At 60.4% G+C, this 18419-nt stretch overlaps 1 protein-coding gene across 3 annotated transcripts in view; it reads left to right on the plus strand.

Annotated features, from left to right (window-relative positions):
* Window positions 1-1506: 1506 nt before the first annotated feature.
* LOC125635193 (dedicator of cytokinesis protein 2-like) overlaps window positions 1507-18419 on the plus strand; it is a 344043-nt gene continuing 327130 nt past the window's right edge. For all 3 annotated transcript variants that reach the window (XR_012668261.1, XM_048846557.2, XM_075128207.1), the window contains exons 1-4: window positions 1507-1603; window positions 14948-15031; window positions 17666-17706; window positions 18075-18130. Coding sequence is in view for 2 of the 3 variants with exons in the window: in XM_048846557.2 (XP_048702514.2) it covers window positions 1561-1603; window positions 14948-15031; window positions 17666-17706; window positions 18075-18130 (224 nt within the window). In the remaining variant the exon portion in view is untranslated. The remainder of the gene's footprint in view (window positions 1604-14947; window positions 15032-17665; window positions 17707-18074; window positions 18131-18419) is intronic.

The following is an 18419-nucleotide window of genomic DNA, read 5'->3' on the forward strand; positions in this document are numbered from 1 at the left end:
GCCCGGGGTCCTCTGGCCGCCATGAGTGAAATTTTTCTGGTGAACGCCCTGTAACATTCTGCAAACACCCAGGGGTTCATGAACCCCAGTTTGGGAACCATTGCCATGGACTAAACAGGATGAGGTTGTTGTATGCTGAACCCCAAGACTTGTTTAAAGTTGTTTAATGCTGGACAGTGCCAGGGTCATGTGAACCCCTTTGACTCTATGGGCCCCTTTATTCCTCTACATGAATATAGCACCCCCCCACTCACCCTTATGCATGCGCCCACAGAACAATCTCTACAACAACTTAAGCACGCACGTAACTTTGCTCACAAGTGACTCCTATTACCTTGGGCCACAGGGCAGGGGATTGGCTGGCCCAGGGTGTGGGAATGGGCCCTGGGGCCTTTCCTCCCTACGGGGTACCAGCCCCTGGGGCCAGGGGCTGATTGACTGCTGGCTGGTTGAGCAGGGCAGGGAATGTGGGTTTCAGAATCACACAGTTCCATTCCCCTTGTCACTCATTCCACTCCTCCTGTACCAGATCTCCCACCAGCTGCTGAGGGGTGGCCCAGTGTGGGATTGAGGAGGATCCCACTGTGCAGAATGGCAATGGCTAGTAACAGCATCAGACGGAGGCAGGAACCCTTCCCAGGTGGCCGTGGGGAGGGACCTCAGCCCCCAGGAGTCAGAGCCCTGCTGAAACCAGGCGGAGAGTGTGCCCAGCCCCATACAGCGGAGCATATTTAGTGGGGGTTGGTCCTGCTTTGAGCAGGGGGTTGGACTAGGTGACCTCCTGCGGTCCCTTCAACCCGGATAGTCTATGATTCTCCCGCATGGGAGCTGCTGCACTCTACCCATCCAGCAGTGTTGCCCAAGGGAGCTGGGCACGTGGGCCTGTTGGTTTAGTATCTGGAGGCTCTGAGCACGTGACCCCCTGCGAGCACCATGAAACCCTTCCGCCATGCCGCTCTCCAAACAGGCCTCTCTGCCCGGCGTGCTGTGAGAGGAGGCCGGCGGAGCTGTGGGACGGGTGTGCAGGGCAGCTTGGGCTGAGGGGTCTGCAGACGGCCCTGTGCCTGGCTCTGCACCCCGCAGCTGCAGAGGAGCAGCCAGGCCAGCTGCCGGTACCGGAACCTCACTGGGGGCATCCTCATGCGTCAGCCCCAGAGCGAGAAACACTCCAGGGAAAACAGGAAATTTCAGCAGCAATTTTCCTTGGACAGAGCCCAGCTCCCTCTCCCTGTGCTGGGCTGGCTCTGTTGGCCGGACAGGGGAAGACCCCAATGTGAGCCTCTAGCTGCCCTGTTGGCACTTGGGGCTGGGCACTTGGGGCTGGGGCGTCTCTCGCTGGTACCCCGCAGCCCTTGGGTCTCTGATCGGGCGCTCTCAGAGCTGGCTGGGGAGAAGGGGGCCGGTTGCAGGCTCTGTGCAGAGCCCAGCTTTGCTGAGAGGAAGTGGCCCAGGAAGGTTTGCACAAGCCGGTGAGACGCACGTGACCCTGGCAGCTCAGCAGGAGGAACTGGCTGCCACACCGCGCGGGGACAGGCGCATCGCTGGGTTGGGCTGGCTGCAATGGCCCCCTGGCAGCCCACCAAGAAGGAGAAGTATGGAGTTGGTGAGTGGCGCTCCCCGGGCCGCCCTGGTGGGGTGACTGGCCCACTGGGCCACCAAAGAGCCTGTCAGAGCCGAGCGGGGCAGGGATGCCCAGCTGCAGGGTGGGGCTGCAGATTTTATTGCTCTGAGCCCTGTCTGGGCAGCTCTGGCCTGCAGGTCCTGTGAGCCGGAGCACAGGGCCCCATGTTCAGAGGTCAGCCCCTGGGCTGGGGGGCTGAGTGGGGCCCAGGAACCTTTGCTGGTTGGGACTCAGGGGGGCTGAGTGGTGTCTGGGCTGGGGGGCGCTGAGCGGTGTCAGGTCTAGGTGGTGGTGGGAGCTGGGGGGCAGAGCCTGAGCAGTGTCTGGGATGGGGGGCTGAGCGGTGTCAGGGCTGGGGGGGGGCTGAGCAGTGTCTGGGTTGGGGGGCAGAGGCTGAGGGGTGTCTGGGCTTGGGGGGCTGAGTGGTGTATGGTCTAGGTGGTGGTGGGAGCTGGGGGGGGCAGGGGCTGAGCGGTGTCTGGGCTGGGGGGGTGAGCGGTGTCTGGGATGGGGGGGCAGGGTCTGAGAGGTGTCTGGGCTGAGGGGGCTGAGCAGTGTCTGGGCTGGGGGGCTGAGAGGTATCTGGGCTGCGGGGGCAGGGGCTGAGTGGTATCTGGGCTGAGGGGGCTGAGCAGTGTCTGGGTTGGGGGGCAGAGGCTGAGAGGTGTCTGGGCTGGGGGGCTGAGCAGTGTCTGGGCTGGGGGGGCAGGGTCTGAGAGGTGTCTGGGCTGGGGGGGCTGAGCAGTGCCTGGGCTGGGGGGGCAGGGTCTGAGAGGTGTCTGGGCTGGGGGGGCTGAGCAGTGTCTGGGCTGGGGGGGCAGGGTCTGAGAGGTATCTGGGCTGAGGGGGCTGAGTGGTGTCTGGGCTGGGGGGGCAGGGTCTGAGAGGTATCTGGGCTGAGGGGGTGAGTGGTGTCTGGGATGGGGGGGCTGAGCAGTGTCTGGGTTGGGGGGCAGAGGCTGAGGGGTGTCTGGGCTTGGGGGGCTGAGTGGTGTATGGTCTAGGTGGTGGTGGGAGCTGGGGGGGGCAGGGGCTGAGTGGTGTCTGGGCTGGGGGGGTGAGCGGTGTCTGGGATGGGGGGGCAGGGTCTGAGAGGTGTCTGGGCTGAGGGGGCTGAGCAGTGTCTGGGCTGGGGGGCTGAGAGGTATCTGGGCTGCGGGGGCAGGGGCTGAGTGGTATCTGGGCTGAGGGGGCTGAGCAGTGTCTGGGTTGGGGGGCAGAGGCTGAGAGGTGTCTGGGCTGGGGGGCTGAGCAGTGTCTGGGCTGGGGGGGCAGGGTCTGAGAGGTGTCTGGGCTGGGGGGGCTGAGCAGTGTCTGGGCTGGGGGGGCAGGGTCTGAGAGGTGTCTGGGCTGGGGGGGCTGAGCAGTGTCTGGGCTGGGGGGGCAGGGTCTGAGAGGTATCTGGGCTGAGGGGGCTGAGTGGTGTCTGGGCTGGGGGGGCAGGGTCTGAGAGGTATCTGGGCTGGGGGGGCTGAGCGGTGTCTGGGATGGGGGGGCAGAGGCTGAGTGGTATCTGGGCTGGGGGGGCTGAGCGGTGTCTGGGCTGGGGGGGCAGGGTCTGAGTGGTATCTGGGCTGAGGGGGCTGAGCGGTGTCTGGGATGGGGGGGCAGAGGCTGAGAGGTATCTGGGCTGAGGGGGCTGAGCAGTGTCTGGGCTGGGGGGGCAGGGTCTGAGAGGTGTCTGGGCTGGGGGGGCTGAGCAGTGTCTGGGCTGGGGGGGCAGGGTCTGAGAGGTATCTGGGCTGAGGGGGCTGAGTGGTGTCTGGGCTGGGGGGGCAGGGTCTGAGAGGTATCTGGGCTGAGGGGGTGAGTGGTGTCTGGGCTGGGGGGGTGAGCGGTGTCTGGGATGGGGGGGCAGGGTCTGAGAGGTGTCTGGGCTGAGGGGGCTGAGCAGTGTCTGGGCTGGGGGGCTGAGAGGTATCTGGGCTGCGGGGGCAGGGGCTGAGTGGTATCTGGGCTGAGGGGGCTGAGCAGTGTCTGGGTTGGGGGGCAGAGGCTGAGAGGTGTCTGGGCTGGGGGGCTGAGCAGTGTCTGGGCTGGGGGGGCAGGGTCTGAGAGGTGTCTGGGCTGGGGGGGCTGAGCAGTGTCTGGGCTGGGGGGGCAGGGTCTGAGAGGTGTCTGGGCTGGGGGGGCTGAGCAGTGTCTGGGCTGGGGGGGCAGGGTCTGAGAGGTATCTGGGCTGAGGGGGCTGAGTGGTGTCTGGGCTGGGGGGGCAGGGTCTGAGAGGTATCTGGGCTGGGGGGGCTGAGCGGTGTCTGGGATGGGGGGGCAGAGGCTGAGTGGTATCTGGGCTGGGGGGGCTGAGCGGTGTCTGGGCTGGGGGGGCAGGGTCTGAGTGGTATCTGGGCTGAGGGGGCTGAGCGGTGTCTGGGATGGGGGGGCAGAGGCTGAGAGGTATCTGGGCTGAGGGGGCTGAGCAGTGTCTGGGCTGGGGGGGCAGGGTCTGAGAGGTGTCTGGGCTGGGGGGCTGAGCAGTGTCTGGGCTGGGGGGGCAGGGTCTGAGAGGTGTCTGGGCTGGGGGGCTGAGCAGTGTCTGGGCTGGGGGGGCAGGGTCTGAGAGGTGTCTGGGCTGGGGGGGCTGAGCGGTATCTGGGCTGAGGGGGCTGAGCAGTGTCTGGGTTGGGGGGGCTGAGCGGTATCTGGTCTAGGTGGTGGTGGGGCACTAGGGGGGTTGAGTGGTGGTGGTAGTGGGGTGTCCTTACGTCTCCTGCTCCCCAGGGCCATGTTCATTTGCCCCTCGGAGGTGCCTGCTCTGGGGCGGGGGCCTGGGAGTGCTACAGACCCACACTGGGCGCGCTTGTCCCTGGGGCTGTGAGCTCGGGACAGGCCTTGGCTCCAGCCCCCCACGCTGCCCCTGCGGGCGCCCAAGGCAGCGTGCGGTCGAACACAGCCCAAGGGCGGTGACTGGTGATAAGGGGTAAATGTTGAACGCTGAGGGGAACTGAGATCTGGGGCAATGTCCCCAGGGCCGAGGTGGATTCTCCGTCCCCGGCAGGTTTTCTGCCCGGACTGGCTGCTTTGCTAGCAGACCCGCTCCCGGGTTCTCGTGGGGCCGGGCTCTGCCTGGGCCAGCCCCGCTCACACTAGAGAGTCGCAGTGGTCCCCGTGGCCTGGAAAGGCTGGCTCGCGTGCGAGGATGAGTTCTACTCGTGGCCCGGCGCCACACGCACCGGCCTTTCCCCCCAACCCCCTGCAGGGAACCCGGGCTCAGTCCCTGCCTCCGGCCGGTCACACATGGCACACAGCGAGCCAGGGCCTGCCAGAGCTGCAGCCAGCCCGCAATGCACTGGGCAGCACCGCTGTCCCCCCACCCCCAAGGCAATGCCCTGCACCAAGGGGGGGGTCTCCTGCTGAGGACGGCTGCTTGAACCTCTTCCCCTTCCCGCTGCCTCTGCCCAGCCCCCGGAGCCACTGGGGTCCAGACACTGAACCCTGGCCTACGACTGCAGCGTCCCTGGAGGGACAGAGATGGTGCCATGAGGGACCCGCGCACCAGCAAGTGCCCTGGCGGAAGGTCACGCACTGCAGAACTGTGGGTGCAGTGCCCCGGGGGTGCCCTGGGGGTGAGCAGCTGCTCCCCATTCACAGGTGTTGCTGGTTGAGTCCGTCGCTGCTTCTCCATGGCTCCTTCTCACCTGCTTTCCCTCCAGGCCCAGAAGCAGGGCAGCACCCCCCTGCACCTTCCGTGCAGCCCCACGACACCCCCATGCATCCTCCGCGCAGCCCCCCAAGACCCTCCTGCACCCTCTGTGCAGCTCCTGAGCTCCCCACCAATAACATGTGCTGGGCATGGGGGCCATACTGCTCCTCAGGGGCAGTAAGTGGGTTCTGAGGAGTGTGGGCGGGGTACAGTGCGAGGCCTTGTCTGTGTGAGTCCATGTGTCTGGGGCAGCCAGAGAGCCAAATCTCGCCTCATATTCTCACACTTGCATTATGATGGTAGCCTGTTCCGGAGCCAGGAATAGAGCCCGGGGCTCCTGCCATCTAACCCAGATGGGCGGGGGGGGGGAGGCGAGGGACCAGAGCCAGGAATAGAGCCCGGAATAGAGCCCGGGGCTCCTGCGATCTAACCCAGATGGGCGGGGGGGAGGGGAGGGACCAGAGCCAGGAATAGAGCCCGGAATAGAGCCCAGGGCTCCTGCGCTCTAACCCAGATGGGCGGGGAGGGGAGGGGAGGGACCAGAGCCAGGAATAGAGCCCGAGGCTCCTGCGATCTAACCCAGATGGGCGGGGGGGAGGGGAGGGACCAGAGCCAGGAATAGAGCCCGGAATAGAGCCCAGGGCTCCTGCGATCTAACCCAGATGGGCGGGGAGGGGAGGGGAGGGACCAGAGCCAGGAATAGAGCCCGAGGCTCCTGCGATCTAACCCAGATGGGCAGGGGGGGAGGGGAGGGACCAGAGCCAGGAATAGAGCCCGGAATAGAGCCCGGGGCTACTACACTGTCTGCATAGACCTCCCTCTCGCAGAGCCCTGCCTGCGGCAGGAAGCCTTGCGTTGCAGGCTCCTGCTGTCACTTTCCTCTGCGGTATTTTCTGTTCCTGCTTTTCTCACTAGCTGCCTCTCAGCAGATGAGTTAGTGGAACTGTTTCCGCGGCTGCCCCCTGCAGCTGAACTGTCCCTTTGGCCCCCCGGGCGTTACCCCTGCCTGCTGCACTCACGCAGGGTCCCAGAGGCTGAGCCAGACTCAGTGTCCCAGGTGGCTTGTGCTGGGCTCAGGGCCCCGCTCGCCTGGCTGGGAGGCAGGACAGCCCAGTGGCGAGGGGCTGGCTTGCGACTCAGGAGCTCCAGGTTTCATTCTGGGCTGCTGGAAGGACTTACTGAGCAGCCTAACCAGGGTTCAGCACCCATCAGTGGGGCCAGATGTCAGGCCCACCCAGCAGTGCGGGCTGATCCTGGCCCTGTCACTGCACGGGGTGGGGAAATATAGGTTGGAGTCAGCAAGGGGTCTGAATGCCACGATGATGGGCCACAGGGCTGTGGGGCTGTGCATATGTCACAGACTCCCCGGGCGATGCTCTGACCTGCTGTCACGGAGTCCCTGGGCGATGCTCTGGAACTGCTCCCCATGAAGCCAGTCAGGACTCTGGGGGAGCCTCCTCTCTCTGAGCAGACTGTTCCCAGGACAAGAAGCTCACCCGGCTTCCACCTTCCTGGGTCTGACCTCGGAGCATTCAGCATCCTCTGCCCCTCCGTGCACTTCCCACAGCGAGTCCACTCAGGTGGGGCTCCTGGGGAAGCCAGAGGGTCCTGCCCCCCAACTCCGCAGTCAGACGGGACTCTCAGCCAGCCTGTAAAACAGAGGTTTATTAGACGACAGGAACATGGTCTAAAACAGAACTTGTAGGTGCAGAGAACAGGACCCCTCAGCTGGGTCCATTTTGGGAGGCAGTGAGCCAGACAACCCCCTCTGCCCCTCACTCCATGTCCCAGCCAGCCCCAAACTGAAACTCTCTCCAGCCCCTCCTCCTCTGGGCTTTGTCCCTTTCCCGGGCCAGGAGATCACCTGATTCCTTTGTTCTCCAACGCTTTAGCTCTCACCTTGCAGGGGTGGAAGGGCCTAGGCCATCAGTTGCCAGGAAACAAGATGTCGGCCATTCTCTGTGTCCAGACCCCTGCACACCCCTGCCCTCTAGGGCTCTGCAAGGATCATGCACCCTTATCCCACCCCCTAGATACTTAAGAACTGCATAGGGGAAACTGAGGCACCCCACACTATTCAGACAAAACATTAAGAACAGTCCCGCTTCATCACATCTCTCCCCTCTTCGAGACCGAACGGAGCGGGGTCACTTTAGCCAGTGACCTGGAGAAGTTCGAAGCCACGAACTTTCCCATGGATGCCCCAGCATCTCTCCCATTCCTTGGTGTGAGTTACACCAAGTTCTTCCAGGTTCACGCCCTCCCTTAGGTTGGGGGTGGTCGATAGCACTCGCAGACCACATGTGGGAAGGTTTATGCGGCCCGTGCCCTTTGGCCACCCCACAACCCCAGGGGGTCAAACTGGGATTAGGTCTTCTCCCCAACAAGCTGGCCAAACACAGCCACTTGGTTAGAGGACTGTTTAACTTTCTTAACAGCTTTCACTCCACCTGAGACCTTCTCAAAGCTATCCACACTGGATCTTTCAACAGGAAAGTCAGTGGATCCATTCACAACAGAAAATTTCTGGCTGTTAGGAACTGAAACTTTCTTGATTAAATCACTTTCACACCCTTCAGTTGCAGTAAACTGCTTGCAAAGACTCCATGAGGATTCCTTTCCCTAGGGCTTTTCTATGCAACAATTCACCCTTCACAGAAATTCTGCTCTTACCCTCTTCACCTAGAGCTTGCTCTAGAGGAACACTTTCCTGAGCAACAACAGACTCTTTCTGGGTCTCCCTTACATCCAGAATCACCTCTGGCCCATCCGGCGGATTCCTACACAATCCCCTTTCAGGCAAACTTACAGACTTCCTAGATAAAAGGTCAGAAGCATTCTCCTTCCCTTTGCCACACACATGTTCAGGAATCTTTTCCTTCTTGCGACAGGTTTCCACACCCTCAGTAGGTAACACAATCCCATCACCTTCCTGCTCTCCTTGTGCCCTGGCTAGGATCTCACCCTGATTAGACAAGAGTTGCTCCACCCTTTAAAACAACACACTAGCAACAGGCAAAATACAAGCACCAGAATTGTCTGCTCTCTGGGATTCTACATAGACACTAACTGGATGCGACCTAGTTACAGGGCCATTCTCCAGAGCAGACACAAACTTAGGACCCTTCCCTTCCTGGGCTTTAGCTGAATCCAGAACCAGCTCTGAGACAACTGCACTCCCCTCAACCATCACAGGCTGCAAGGCCCCTTCTGTCTGCTCCACAGACAAAGAAGAGCCGGACACACTTTCTCCTTTCCCAGACACACTTTGGGATCTCATTCCCCTGGTCCCAGCACACAAGGCTGGTCACAGACAACTGCTTGGAGATCAGGGTAGCTCCCTCCATAGGCAAGTCAATACCCCTGACAAACACAGACACATTTCCTTCCCTGTCACACTTCTCCACCCAGCTAACAGGTAAGGTCCAGGGACTCTCATCTTCCACTCTCCTCGCCTTCCCACACTGCTGACTAGACACAGCCATCAGCTCACAAGGCTGCCTAGGCTCATCCAGACTTTCCTTACCCAGCACCTTGCCACTCCCCACAGATCCCCTGCCCTGCCTGTGTCTCCCCCCACTCAGCTGGGGTCTCAGCTCCCACTGTGCTCAGCGCTGCCCTTGCTGTCCCAGTGGGGGTAGGCAGCGAGCTCCCTGCCTTCCTCACTGCATCAGAGCCAGCGTGAGCCCCCACTCCGGTGTGCAAGGGGGGCGGGGAGCCCCAGGGGTCTGGTTACAGGCAGGCAGGTAGCCTGAGCCTAGCAGCTCCTCCCTGCTGCCAGCCCGGTCATCTGCATTTTCACTGACCATTTCCCTCTCCACCGATTGGTTCCCTGGATTCAAATTCAAACCCTTGGCAGTTACCAGAGCAGGGCCTGGATCCTGTCCCAAAGAGACACAGTCACCCCACAAAAAGGTCTCGCAGCTGGTATCCTGGAGAACCCCAATGACCAGCCAGCCCCACCCCTCCTGGGTCTGCACAGGGATCTGGGCCATAGGCAGGGCGAGGGGCTTCATCCCTGGGACCCTCACCCAGCTCACACAGCCCCTCAGCATCTGAGGCTGCACCATCCAGGGCTTGACAACAGTTCTCTCTGCCCCAGGATCTCGCCACCCCAGGAATGTCTCCCCATTGACCATCACCTTCTGCTCCCACTGGGGGTTCGAGGGGCCTGACCCCAGGAGACTCCACACAGACATATAGGTCGGGGTCAGGAGTGGGAGCCTGTCCACCTCCCCACTTATCTGGCTGACGGAGTCTGTGGCCTTGGGACCCAGCAAGGGAGATAGACACCGGGGCTTTTCCGCAGGATCCCCCTGGTTCAAATCTCCAGCCTGCTCAAAGGCAGTGAGGTGGGCATCCATATCCCCCCTTCCTTAACCAGGGGCAGCAATTTAGTCTCGAGGTTCCCTGCGGAACTGGCCCCCTGGGGTCTATCCCCACTCAGCCCGGGGAGGTCCCCTAGGCCTCTCCGCCCCACCACCGCCAGTTCATGCTGCTGCTGCTTCTGCAGCTGTTTCTCGGGCTCTCGCTGTCTCTCACAGTCCTCTTGCTCTCTTGGACTCAGCTCCAATCCCATCCATCTCCGATCCCCGGATGGGGAACCCGATTGTGAAGACCCCCGTCTGGTTGGGGACAGGAGTCTTGGGGATGCCTGGCTCCAACTCCAGCTGCTCCCAGATCCTGCTATAGCCCCATTTGGGTCAGGAATCTGTTCCTTAGAGCAGTCATCCTCCTCCAGCTGCACGATGAACTCTGCTTTGGTGAACTTTCCAATGCAGAACCCCCTCTTTCTGCACAGGGTTAGGATGTCCTTCTTAATGAGACGGTGACAGGCCATCACTCCACTCTTCCCAAGTTGTTGTGGACTCACAACACTGGACAACCACGTCTGCACTTCACTCCACATCCCCAGCCAGCCCCAACCCACTCCCCCTCCAGCCCCTCCTCCTCTGGGCTTTGTCCCTTTGGGGGGGGGGGAGGGGGGGCCAGGAGGTCACCTGATTCCTTTGTTCCCTTTAACTTTCACCTTGCAGGGGGGGAAGGGCCAGGCCATCAGTTACCAGGAGACAGACTATCGGCCATTTATGTACACTGGCCCTTTGCTCTGAAACAATCACACACTCTGCCTTATCCCACCACCTAGAGACTTACGAAATGCATAGGAGAAACTGAGGCACCCCTACAGTATTCAGAGGAAACATTAAGAACAGTCCCGCTTCGTCACAGCACAGCAGTGGGTGGACCCTAGCCCCTTGGGGTGCAGCTGCTGAGTGTTCTTTTCTTTCTGCTTAGGATCCCACGCGGCTCATCCCCAGGGCGTCTCAGCCGTTCATTATCCATGTCTCCCCTGTCTGTCTCCTGTCCGTTCTGTTCCTCTCTCCCCTCAGAGTAGCAGGTCTGTTTTGGGAGGGGTTTTTTGAGAAATACCAATGCGGGCCTGTGTTGATGTCAGAGTTCTCTGCTGGATGCAGCAGGCGGGGAGGGCTGGGCTGGCCCTTAGTTCCTGGGGGCTCATTCCGCAGCCTGGCACCCGCCCACGACACACCTGGGGTTCCAGCACACCCGGCTTTACCCTGGTGCTGGCGGGTCCCAGAGGCCCTGGCAGCCTCCTCCCTGGGATCTTCCAGAGATGCTGGGCCCAGGGCTCATGTTGGAGATAAGGCCTGAGACCTTGAACCTGGAAGCTGAAGTTTTGTACAGCTCTTTAAAAAAAGAAAAGGAGGACTTGTGGCACCTTAGAGACTAAGCAATTTATTTGAGCATAAGCTTTCGTGAGCTATGTCACGGAGTTCCTGGGCGATGCTCTGGAACTGCTCCCCATGAAGTCAGTCAGGACTCTGGGGTAGTCGCCTTTCTGTGAGCAGCCTGTCTTCAGGACACACAGCTCACACAGCTTCCACCTTCCTGGGTCTGACCTCGGAGCATTCAGCATCCTCTGCCTCTCCGTGCGCTTCCCACAGCGAGTCCGCTCAGGCGGTGCTCCTGGGGAAGCCAGAGGGTCCTGCACCCCAACTTCGCAGTCAGACGTGACTCTCAGCCAGCCAGTAAAACAGAAGGTTTATTAGACGACAGGAACATGGTCTAAAACAGAGCTTGCAGGTGCAGAGAACGGGACCCCTCAGCTGGGTCCATTCTGGGGGGCAGTGAGCCAGACAACCACGTCTGCACTTCACTCCATGTCCCAGCCAGCCCCAAACTGAAAAACCCCTCCAGCCCCTCCTCCTCTGGGCTTTGTTCCTTTCCCGGGCCAGGAGGTCACCTGATTCCTTTGTTCTCCAACCCTTCAGCTCTCACCTTGCAGGGGGGGAAGGGCCCAGGCCATCAGTTGCCAGGAAACAGGGTGTCGGCCATTCTCTGTGTCCAGACTCCTGCACACACATGCCCTCTAGGGCACTGCAATGATCATACACCCTTACCCCACCACCTAGATACTTAAGAACTGCCTAGGGGAAACTGAGGCACCCCCACACTATTCAGAGGAAACATTAAGAACAGTCCCACTTCGTCACAAGCTACAGCTCACTTCATCGGATGCATACTGTGGAAAGGGTAGAAGATTTTTTTATACACATAAAGCATTAAAAAATACCTCCTCCCACCCCACTCTCCTGCTGGTAATAGCTTATCTAAGGTGATCACTCTCCTTACAATATGTATGTATGGTGTATGATAATCAAGTTGGGCCATTTCCAGCATAAATCCAGGTTTTCTCACCCCCCCCCCCCCCCGCACACACACAAACCCACTCTCCTACTGGTAATAGCTTATCTAAAGTGACCACCCTCCTTACAATGTGTATGATAATCAAGGTGGGCCATTTCCAGGACAAATCCAGGGTTTAACAAGAATGTCTGGGGGGGGGGGGTAGGAAAAAACAAGGGGAAATAGGTTACCTTGCATAATGACTTAGCCACTCCCAGTCTCTATTCAAGCCTAAGTTAATTGTATCCAATTTGCAAATGAATTCCAATTCAACAGTTTCTCGCTGGAGTCTGGATTTGAAGTTTTTTTGTTGTAATATCACAACTTTCATGTCTGTAATCGCGTGACCAGAGAGATTGAAGTGTTCTCCGACTGGTTTATGAATGTTATAATTCTTGACATCTGATTTGTGTCCATTTATTCTTTTACATAGAGACTGTCCAGTTTGACCAATGTACATGGCAGAGGGGCACTGCTGGCACATGATGGCATAGATCACATTGGTGGATGTGCAGGTGAACGAGCCTCTGATAGTGTGGCTGATGTGATTTGGCCCTGTGATGGTGTCCCCGAATAGATATGTGGGCACAGTTGGCAACCGGCTTTGTTGGAAGGATAGGTTTCTGGGTTAGTGGTTCTGTTGTGTGGTATGTGGTTGCTGGTGAGTATTTGCTTCAGGTTGGGGGGCTGTCTGTAGGCAAGGACTGGCCTGTCTCCCAAGATTTGTGAGAGTGTTGGGTCATCCTTCAGGATAGGTTGTAGATCCTTAATAATGCGTTGGAGGGGTTTTAGTTGGGGGCTGAAGGTGATGGCTAGTGGCGTTCTGTTATTTTCTTTGTTAGGCCTGTCCTGTAGTATCAACAGATTGATAGAGCCAGAAGAGTTCCCAGAAGTCACCTACTACAGGACAGGCCCACCAAAGAAAATAACAGAACGCCACTAGCCGTCACCTTCAGCCCCCAACTAAAACCCCTCCAACGCATTATTAAGGATCTACAACCTATCCTGAAGGATGACCCAACAGTCTCACAAATCTTGGGAGACAGGCCAGTCCTTGCCTACAGACAGCCCCCCAACCTGAAGCAAATACTCACCAGCAACCACATACCACACAACAGAACCACTAACCCAGGAACCTATCCTTGCAACAAAGCTGGTTGCCAACTGTGCCCACATATCTATTCAGGGGACACCATCACAGGGCCTAATCACATCAGCCACACTATCAGAGGCTCGTTCACCTGCACATCTACCAATGTGATCTATGCCATCATGTGCCAGCAGTGCCCCTCTGCCATGTACATTGGTCAAACTGGACAGTCTCTACGTAAAAGAATAAATGGATACAAATCAGATGTCAAGAATTATAACATTCATAAACCAGTCGGAGAACACTTCAATCTCTCTGGTCACGCGATTACAGACATGAAAGTTGCTATATTACAACAAAAAAACTTCAAATCCAGACTCCAGCGAGAAACTGTTGAATTGGAATTCATTTGCAAATTGGATACAATTAACTTAGGCTTGAATAGAGACTGGGAGTGGCTAAGTCATTATGCAAGGTAACCTATTTCCCCTTGTTTTTTCCTACCCCCCCCCCAGACGTTCTTGTTAAACCCTGGATTTGTGCTGGAAATGGCCCACCTTGATTATCATACACATTGTAAGGAGAGTGATCACCTTAGATAAGCTATTACCAGCAGGAGAGTGGGGTGGGAGGAGGTATTTTTTCATGCTTTGTGTGTATAAAAAGATCTTCTACACTTTCCACAGTATGCATCCGATGAAGTGAGCTGTAGCTCACGAAAGCTCATGCTCAAATAAATTGGTTAGTCTCTAAGGTGCCACAAGTACTCCTTTTCTTTTTGCGAAGACAGACTAACACGGTTGTTACTCTGAAACCTGCACAGCTCTTTGTGTGACATTTTATACAAATTACTTAGTCAGCTAATTTGCATGTTTAGAATTGTGCATATTTAAGTTTGGCTTGTCAATACACCCTGCCCCGAGCATAGGGCGGGTGTGCAGCTGCCGGCTGCGGGGGGGCCACTGAGCGGTGGCGGGTACTGTTGGCCTGTGCTGTTGGCTGCTGAACACTGCAGGGGTCGTGGGATGGAGGGTGGGTGGCAGCTGGGGTGGGACTCTGGTGCCAATAGAGGGTGCCCCCAGACGGGAGCATCCCTTCGGGTGCTTAACAGCCATGGCCCTGGGTGCAGTGAAATTCCCACCCCTCGAAGGAAGCTGGATCCTGCTGTGCTCATCCCCAGCCTATCCTCGCTGCTCATGCCCATGTCCCCTGCAGATCTTCCCCCAGCCTTGTGGCAGCTCCCAGACCCAACCTGCCTCCAGCTCCATCTACACCCTCCATCCTGGGACTGCTGAACTCAGACTCCTTGGGAGCCCCGAGACTGGCTACGCTAGGACCCCGGGGCTCAGAGTGAGCAGGACCCCCCCAGGGCGCTCATCTGTGCAGTGTCATAGAGGGGTCTCTCCTGCCCCCCAGCCCCAGCCAGTCACCTCTCCCGTGACTGCCCTGCCCTGCCCACTGAGTACAGGCTGGGAGATGGTGCCAGCCGCCAAGGCACCCTGGCAGCATGGGGCCTGGCATGGGCAGGGTTAGAGACAGCCTTGTGCCAGAGCAGAGATGAAGGGGGGCACATTGTGCCTCTCACTGTCAGGGGTGACTGGGGGATGGGGCAGCCTGGCATCCCAGTAGCAGTGGTTGTGACAACGGGGGAACACCAGGAGCAAAGGGCGGGGGCGGGCCCACCCAGTGCTGGGGAACAGCTGAGGCAAGTTGTCCGCAAGGCACTGAGAGGCCGAGCTCAGAGAGCGAGCGTGCCAGGTTTCCCCTAGACCCGGAGATGGATGAGCTGGGCTGGGTGAGGCAGTGAGAGGGCAGAGCCACCTGCAGGGGGCTGGGGTCCAGAGCTGCCCCCTCTCACCACCCCCTAACTCCCCTGGCTGTTGTTTTGCAGCTTTGTGGAACTTTTCGGGCACGAACGAGCATCACCTGCCGCTGCAGATCGGGGACACAGTACACATCCTACAGGCCTTGGAGGGTAAGTGGGGCCAGGCACTGAGACTGGGGTAACTGGCTCCACAGACCCCAGGAAAAACCTCTTGGACCTCTCATCGTCTGTGAAATCATCAGCCACACTCTTCTTGAAATCATGTCCTCCCTCGGCTTCTGGAACTCTGTCCTCACCTGGTCCTCTTTCTTCCTCTCTCAGCTCCCTTCAGTGTATCCTTCAGCAGAACCCCTTGTCCCCTTCCCGCTTTCTGTGGGGGGTCCCCTTCTCTTCTCCCTCTGCACGTGGGCTCTGGGTAACCCCATCTGCAATCACAGAGTCAGCAACCCTTTCTGTGCCCGACACACTGATCTCCCTCCGCTCCAGACTGTCTCCTTCAAGCCAAAGGACAATTCGGGCCTGTCTCTCTGACGCCTCCTCGGAACTGCCTAGCTGCCAGCTCCGGCTCCTAGTCTTCCCCCAAGCCCTCCCCACTTGGACAACACCACCATACTGCTCTGTCACTCAGGCCTGTAACTGGGACATTGTCTTCACCTCGGCCACTAGCCAGGTCCTCACATGCAGCTGTGTGTAAATCTGGCTGGTTCTTTTGCAGAGCGTCTGCAAGACAGGGCACAGGGCCGTTCGTATCCCTCCCCACAGCGCCCACACTCCCCCAGGCTCTGACAGTCCATCCCGCCCTGCTCAAAGCCATGCAGCTCCTAGCCCACCACTGTGCCCACGGCACCCTCCTCTGGCTCCCCCTTCTTCACTGGATCCAACATGAGCTGCTCGTCTTCGCTTTCACGGTACGACCCATCCCCACGCTGCCTGTCTGCGCTCACCTCCGATCAGCCTGTGACACCAGCCTCCAGCACCCACTTGTTACAGGTTCAAACAAGCCCCTTGGTGCCTTCTCCCCTGCCCCGACACTGGGAGGAGCTCCCCGCAAACCTCTGCAAAACTAACTCATTGTCCGGCTTCAAACCGCCTGGGCGCTCTGCTTTGCCGCCATGCCGACAAACATACCTGAGAGTGATTCGGGGGCTGGTGTGCTGAGACCGCTGCCTGTCTGCTGGACATGGTCTGGTTGTTCTCTTGTGCTGCCCTGGCGGTCGGTCTCCGCTCGTCTCTTGTTGGACACAGGACGTCAGCTCCTCGGGCAGGGCCTGTCTCTGTTCTGAGTTTGGTTCCAAGGCCCATTAAGAATACAAATAATACACAACAATAGCAGCCAGCCTCCAGCAATACCCCCCCTCAGCAGCCAGTCCCGCCACACCAGTCCCCCTAGCCACCGCTCCTGCGGGGACAGGCCGGGGCCGGAGTAACCAGGAGCTCCCCCACACCCAGCTCCTGCCCTGCTCCCCACAGCGCCCCCTGCTGGGACAGGCCGGGGCCGGAGTAACCGGGAGCTCCCCCACACCCAGCTCCTGCCCTGCTCCCCACAGCGCCCCCTGCTGGGACAGGCCGGGGCCGGAGTAACCGGGAGCTCCCCCACACCCAGCTCCTGCCCTGCTCCCCACAGCGCCCCCTGCTGGGACAGGCCGGGGCCGGAGTAACCGGGAGCTCCCCCACACCCAGCTCCTGCCCTGCTCCCCACAGCGCCCCCTGCTGGGACAGGCCGGGGCCGGAGTAACCGGGAGCTCCCCCACACCCAGCTCCTGCCCTGCTCCCCACAGCGCCCCCTGCTGGGACAGGCCGGGGCCGGAGTAACCAGGAGCTCCCCCACACCCAGCTCCTGCCCTGCTCCCCACAGCGCCCCCTGCTGGGACAGGCCGGGGCTGGAGTAACCAGGAGCTCCCCCCCACAGCCAGGGCTCCTGCCCCCCTCCCACAGCACCCCCTGCTGGGACAGGCCGGGGCTGGAGTAACCGGGAGCTCCCCCACACCCAGCTCCTGCCCTGCTCCCCACAGCGCCCCCTGCTGGGACAGGCCGGGGCCGGAGTAACCGGGAGCTCCCCCACACCCAGCTCCTGCCCTGCTCCCCACAGCGCCCCCTGCTGGGACAGGCCGGGGCCGGAGTAACCGGGAGCTCCCCCACACCCAGCTCCTGCCCTGCTCCCCACAGCGCCCCCTGCTGGGACAGGCCGGGGCCGGAGTAACCGGGAGCTCCCCCACACCCAGCTCCTGCCCTGCTCCCCACAGCGCCCCCTGCTGGGACAGGCCGGGGCCGGAGTAACCAGGAGCTCCCCCACACCCAGCTCCTGCCCTGCTCCCCACAGCGCCCCCTGCTGGGACAGGCCGGGGCTGGAGTAACCAGGAGCTCCCCCCCACAGCCAGGGCTCCTGCCCCCCTCCCACAGCACCCCCTGCTGGGACAGGCCGGGGCTGGAGTAACCGGGAGCTCCCCCCCACACCCAGCTCCTGCCCTGCTCCCCACAGCGCCCCCTGCTGGGAGAGGCCGGGGCTGGAGTAACCAGGAGCTCCCCCACACCCAGCTCCTGTCCTGCTCCCCACAGCGCCCCCTGCTGGGACAGGCCGGGGCTGGAGTAACCGGGAGCTCCCCCACACCCAGCTCCTGTCCTGCTCCCCACAGCGCCCCCTGCTGGGACAGGCCGGGGCTGGAGTAACCAGGAGCTCCCCCCCACAGCCAGGGCTCCTGCCCCCCTCCCACAGCGCCCCCTGCTGGGAGCAGTGCTCTCCATTCAGAGGCCCCTGGGCGTCTCACTCTGTTGTTCCATTTGCAGGCTGGTACAGAGGGTACTCGCTCCGGAACAGAGCCACCTGGGTAAGTCGGCGGCTCACCGCGGTGGTAGGGGCCAGGGCACTCGTCTTCTCCCTTGTCTCAGGGCCGGGCCCCAGAGCTGCTGGGGGGCACTGGGGATGCAGTGCGCGGCCAGAGGCGGAGCTCATGCACTCGCCGCATGGCGCCCCCTGCAGGAAGTCGCCGGGCCTTGCGTGGAGTGACTTTAACCTGCTTTGGGGGCTCCGAGCTGCCCCCCTGATCCCTGCTCTGGCCCCATCAAGGACCTGGCCCTGGGTGGACCCATATCCGACTGGGTCGGAGGGCTCCTGCCACATTGGGGCCGACACCCCTCCCACTGGCTCTGCCGCCCAGATCGGGGTCGCTGTGCTGACGATGTCTCCTCTCCCCAGGGCATATTTCCTGTCGCACTGATCCACCTGAAGGGCGCCCACGTGAAGCAGAAGGGGTAGGTACCGGGGGGGGGCAGGGAGGGGCTCTGGGCTGAGTCAGCGAATGTTTTACTATTCACGGGGCTGGGTCCTCCCTGATCTGCACCTCAGTGGGCCCATCACCACACCCCGCCCTGTCCCAGTGCTCGGCTGGGTCCTGCCCCTGCCCTGTCCCAGTGCTCAGCTGGTGTCACGGCGTCCCCGGGCGATGCTCTGGAACTGCTCCCCATGAAGCCAGTCAGGACTCTGGGGCAGTCGCGTTTCTGTGAGCAGCCTGTCTTCAGGACACGCAGCTCACCCGGCTTC

The sequence above is a fragment of the Caretta caretta genome, chromosome 4 (genome assembly GCF_965140235.1).
Source record: "Caretta caretta isolate rCarCar2 chromosome 4, rCarCar1.hap1, whole genome shotgun sequence".
Taxonomy (NCBI): domain Eukaryota; kingdom Metazoa; phylum Chordata; order Testudines; family Cheloniidae; genus Caretta; species Caretta caretta.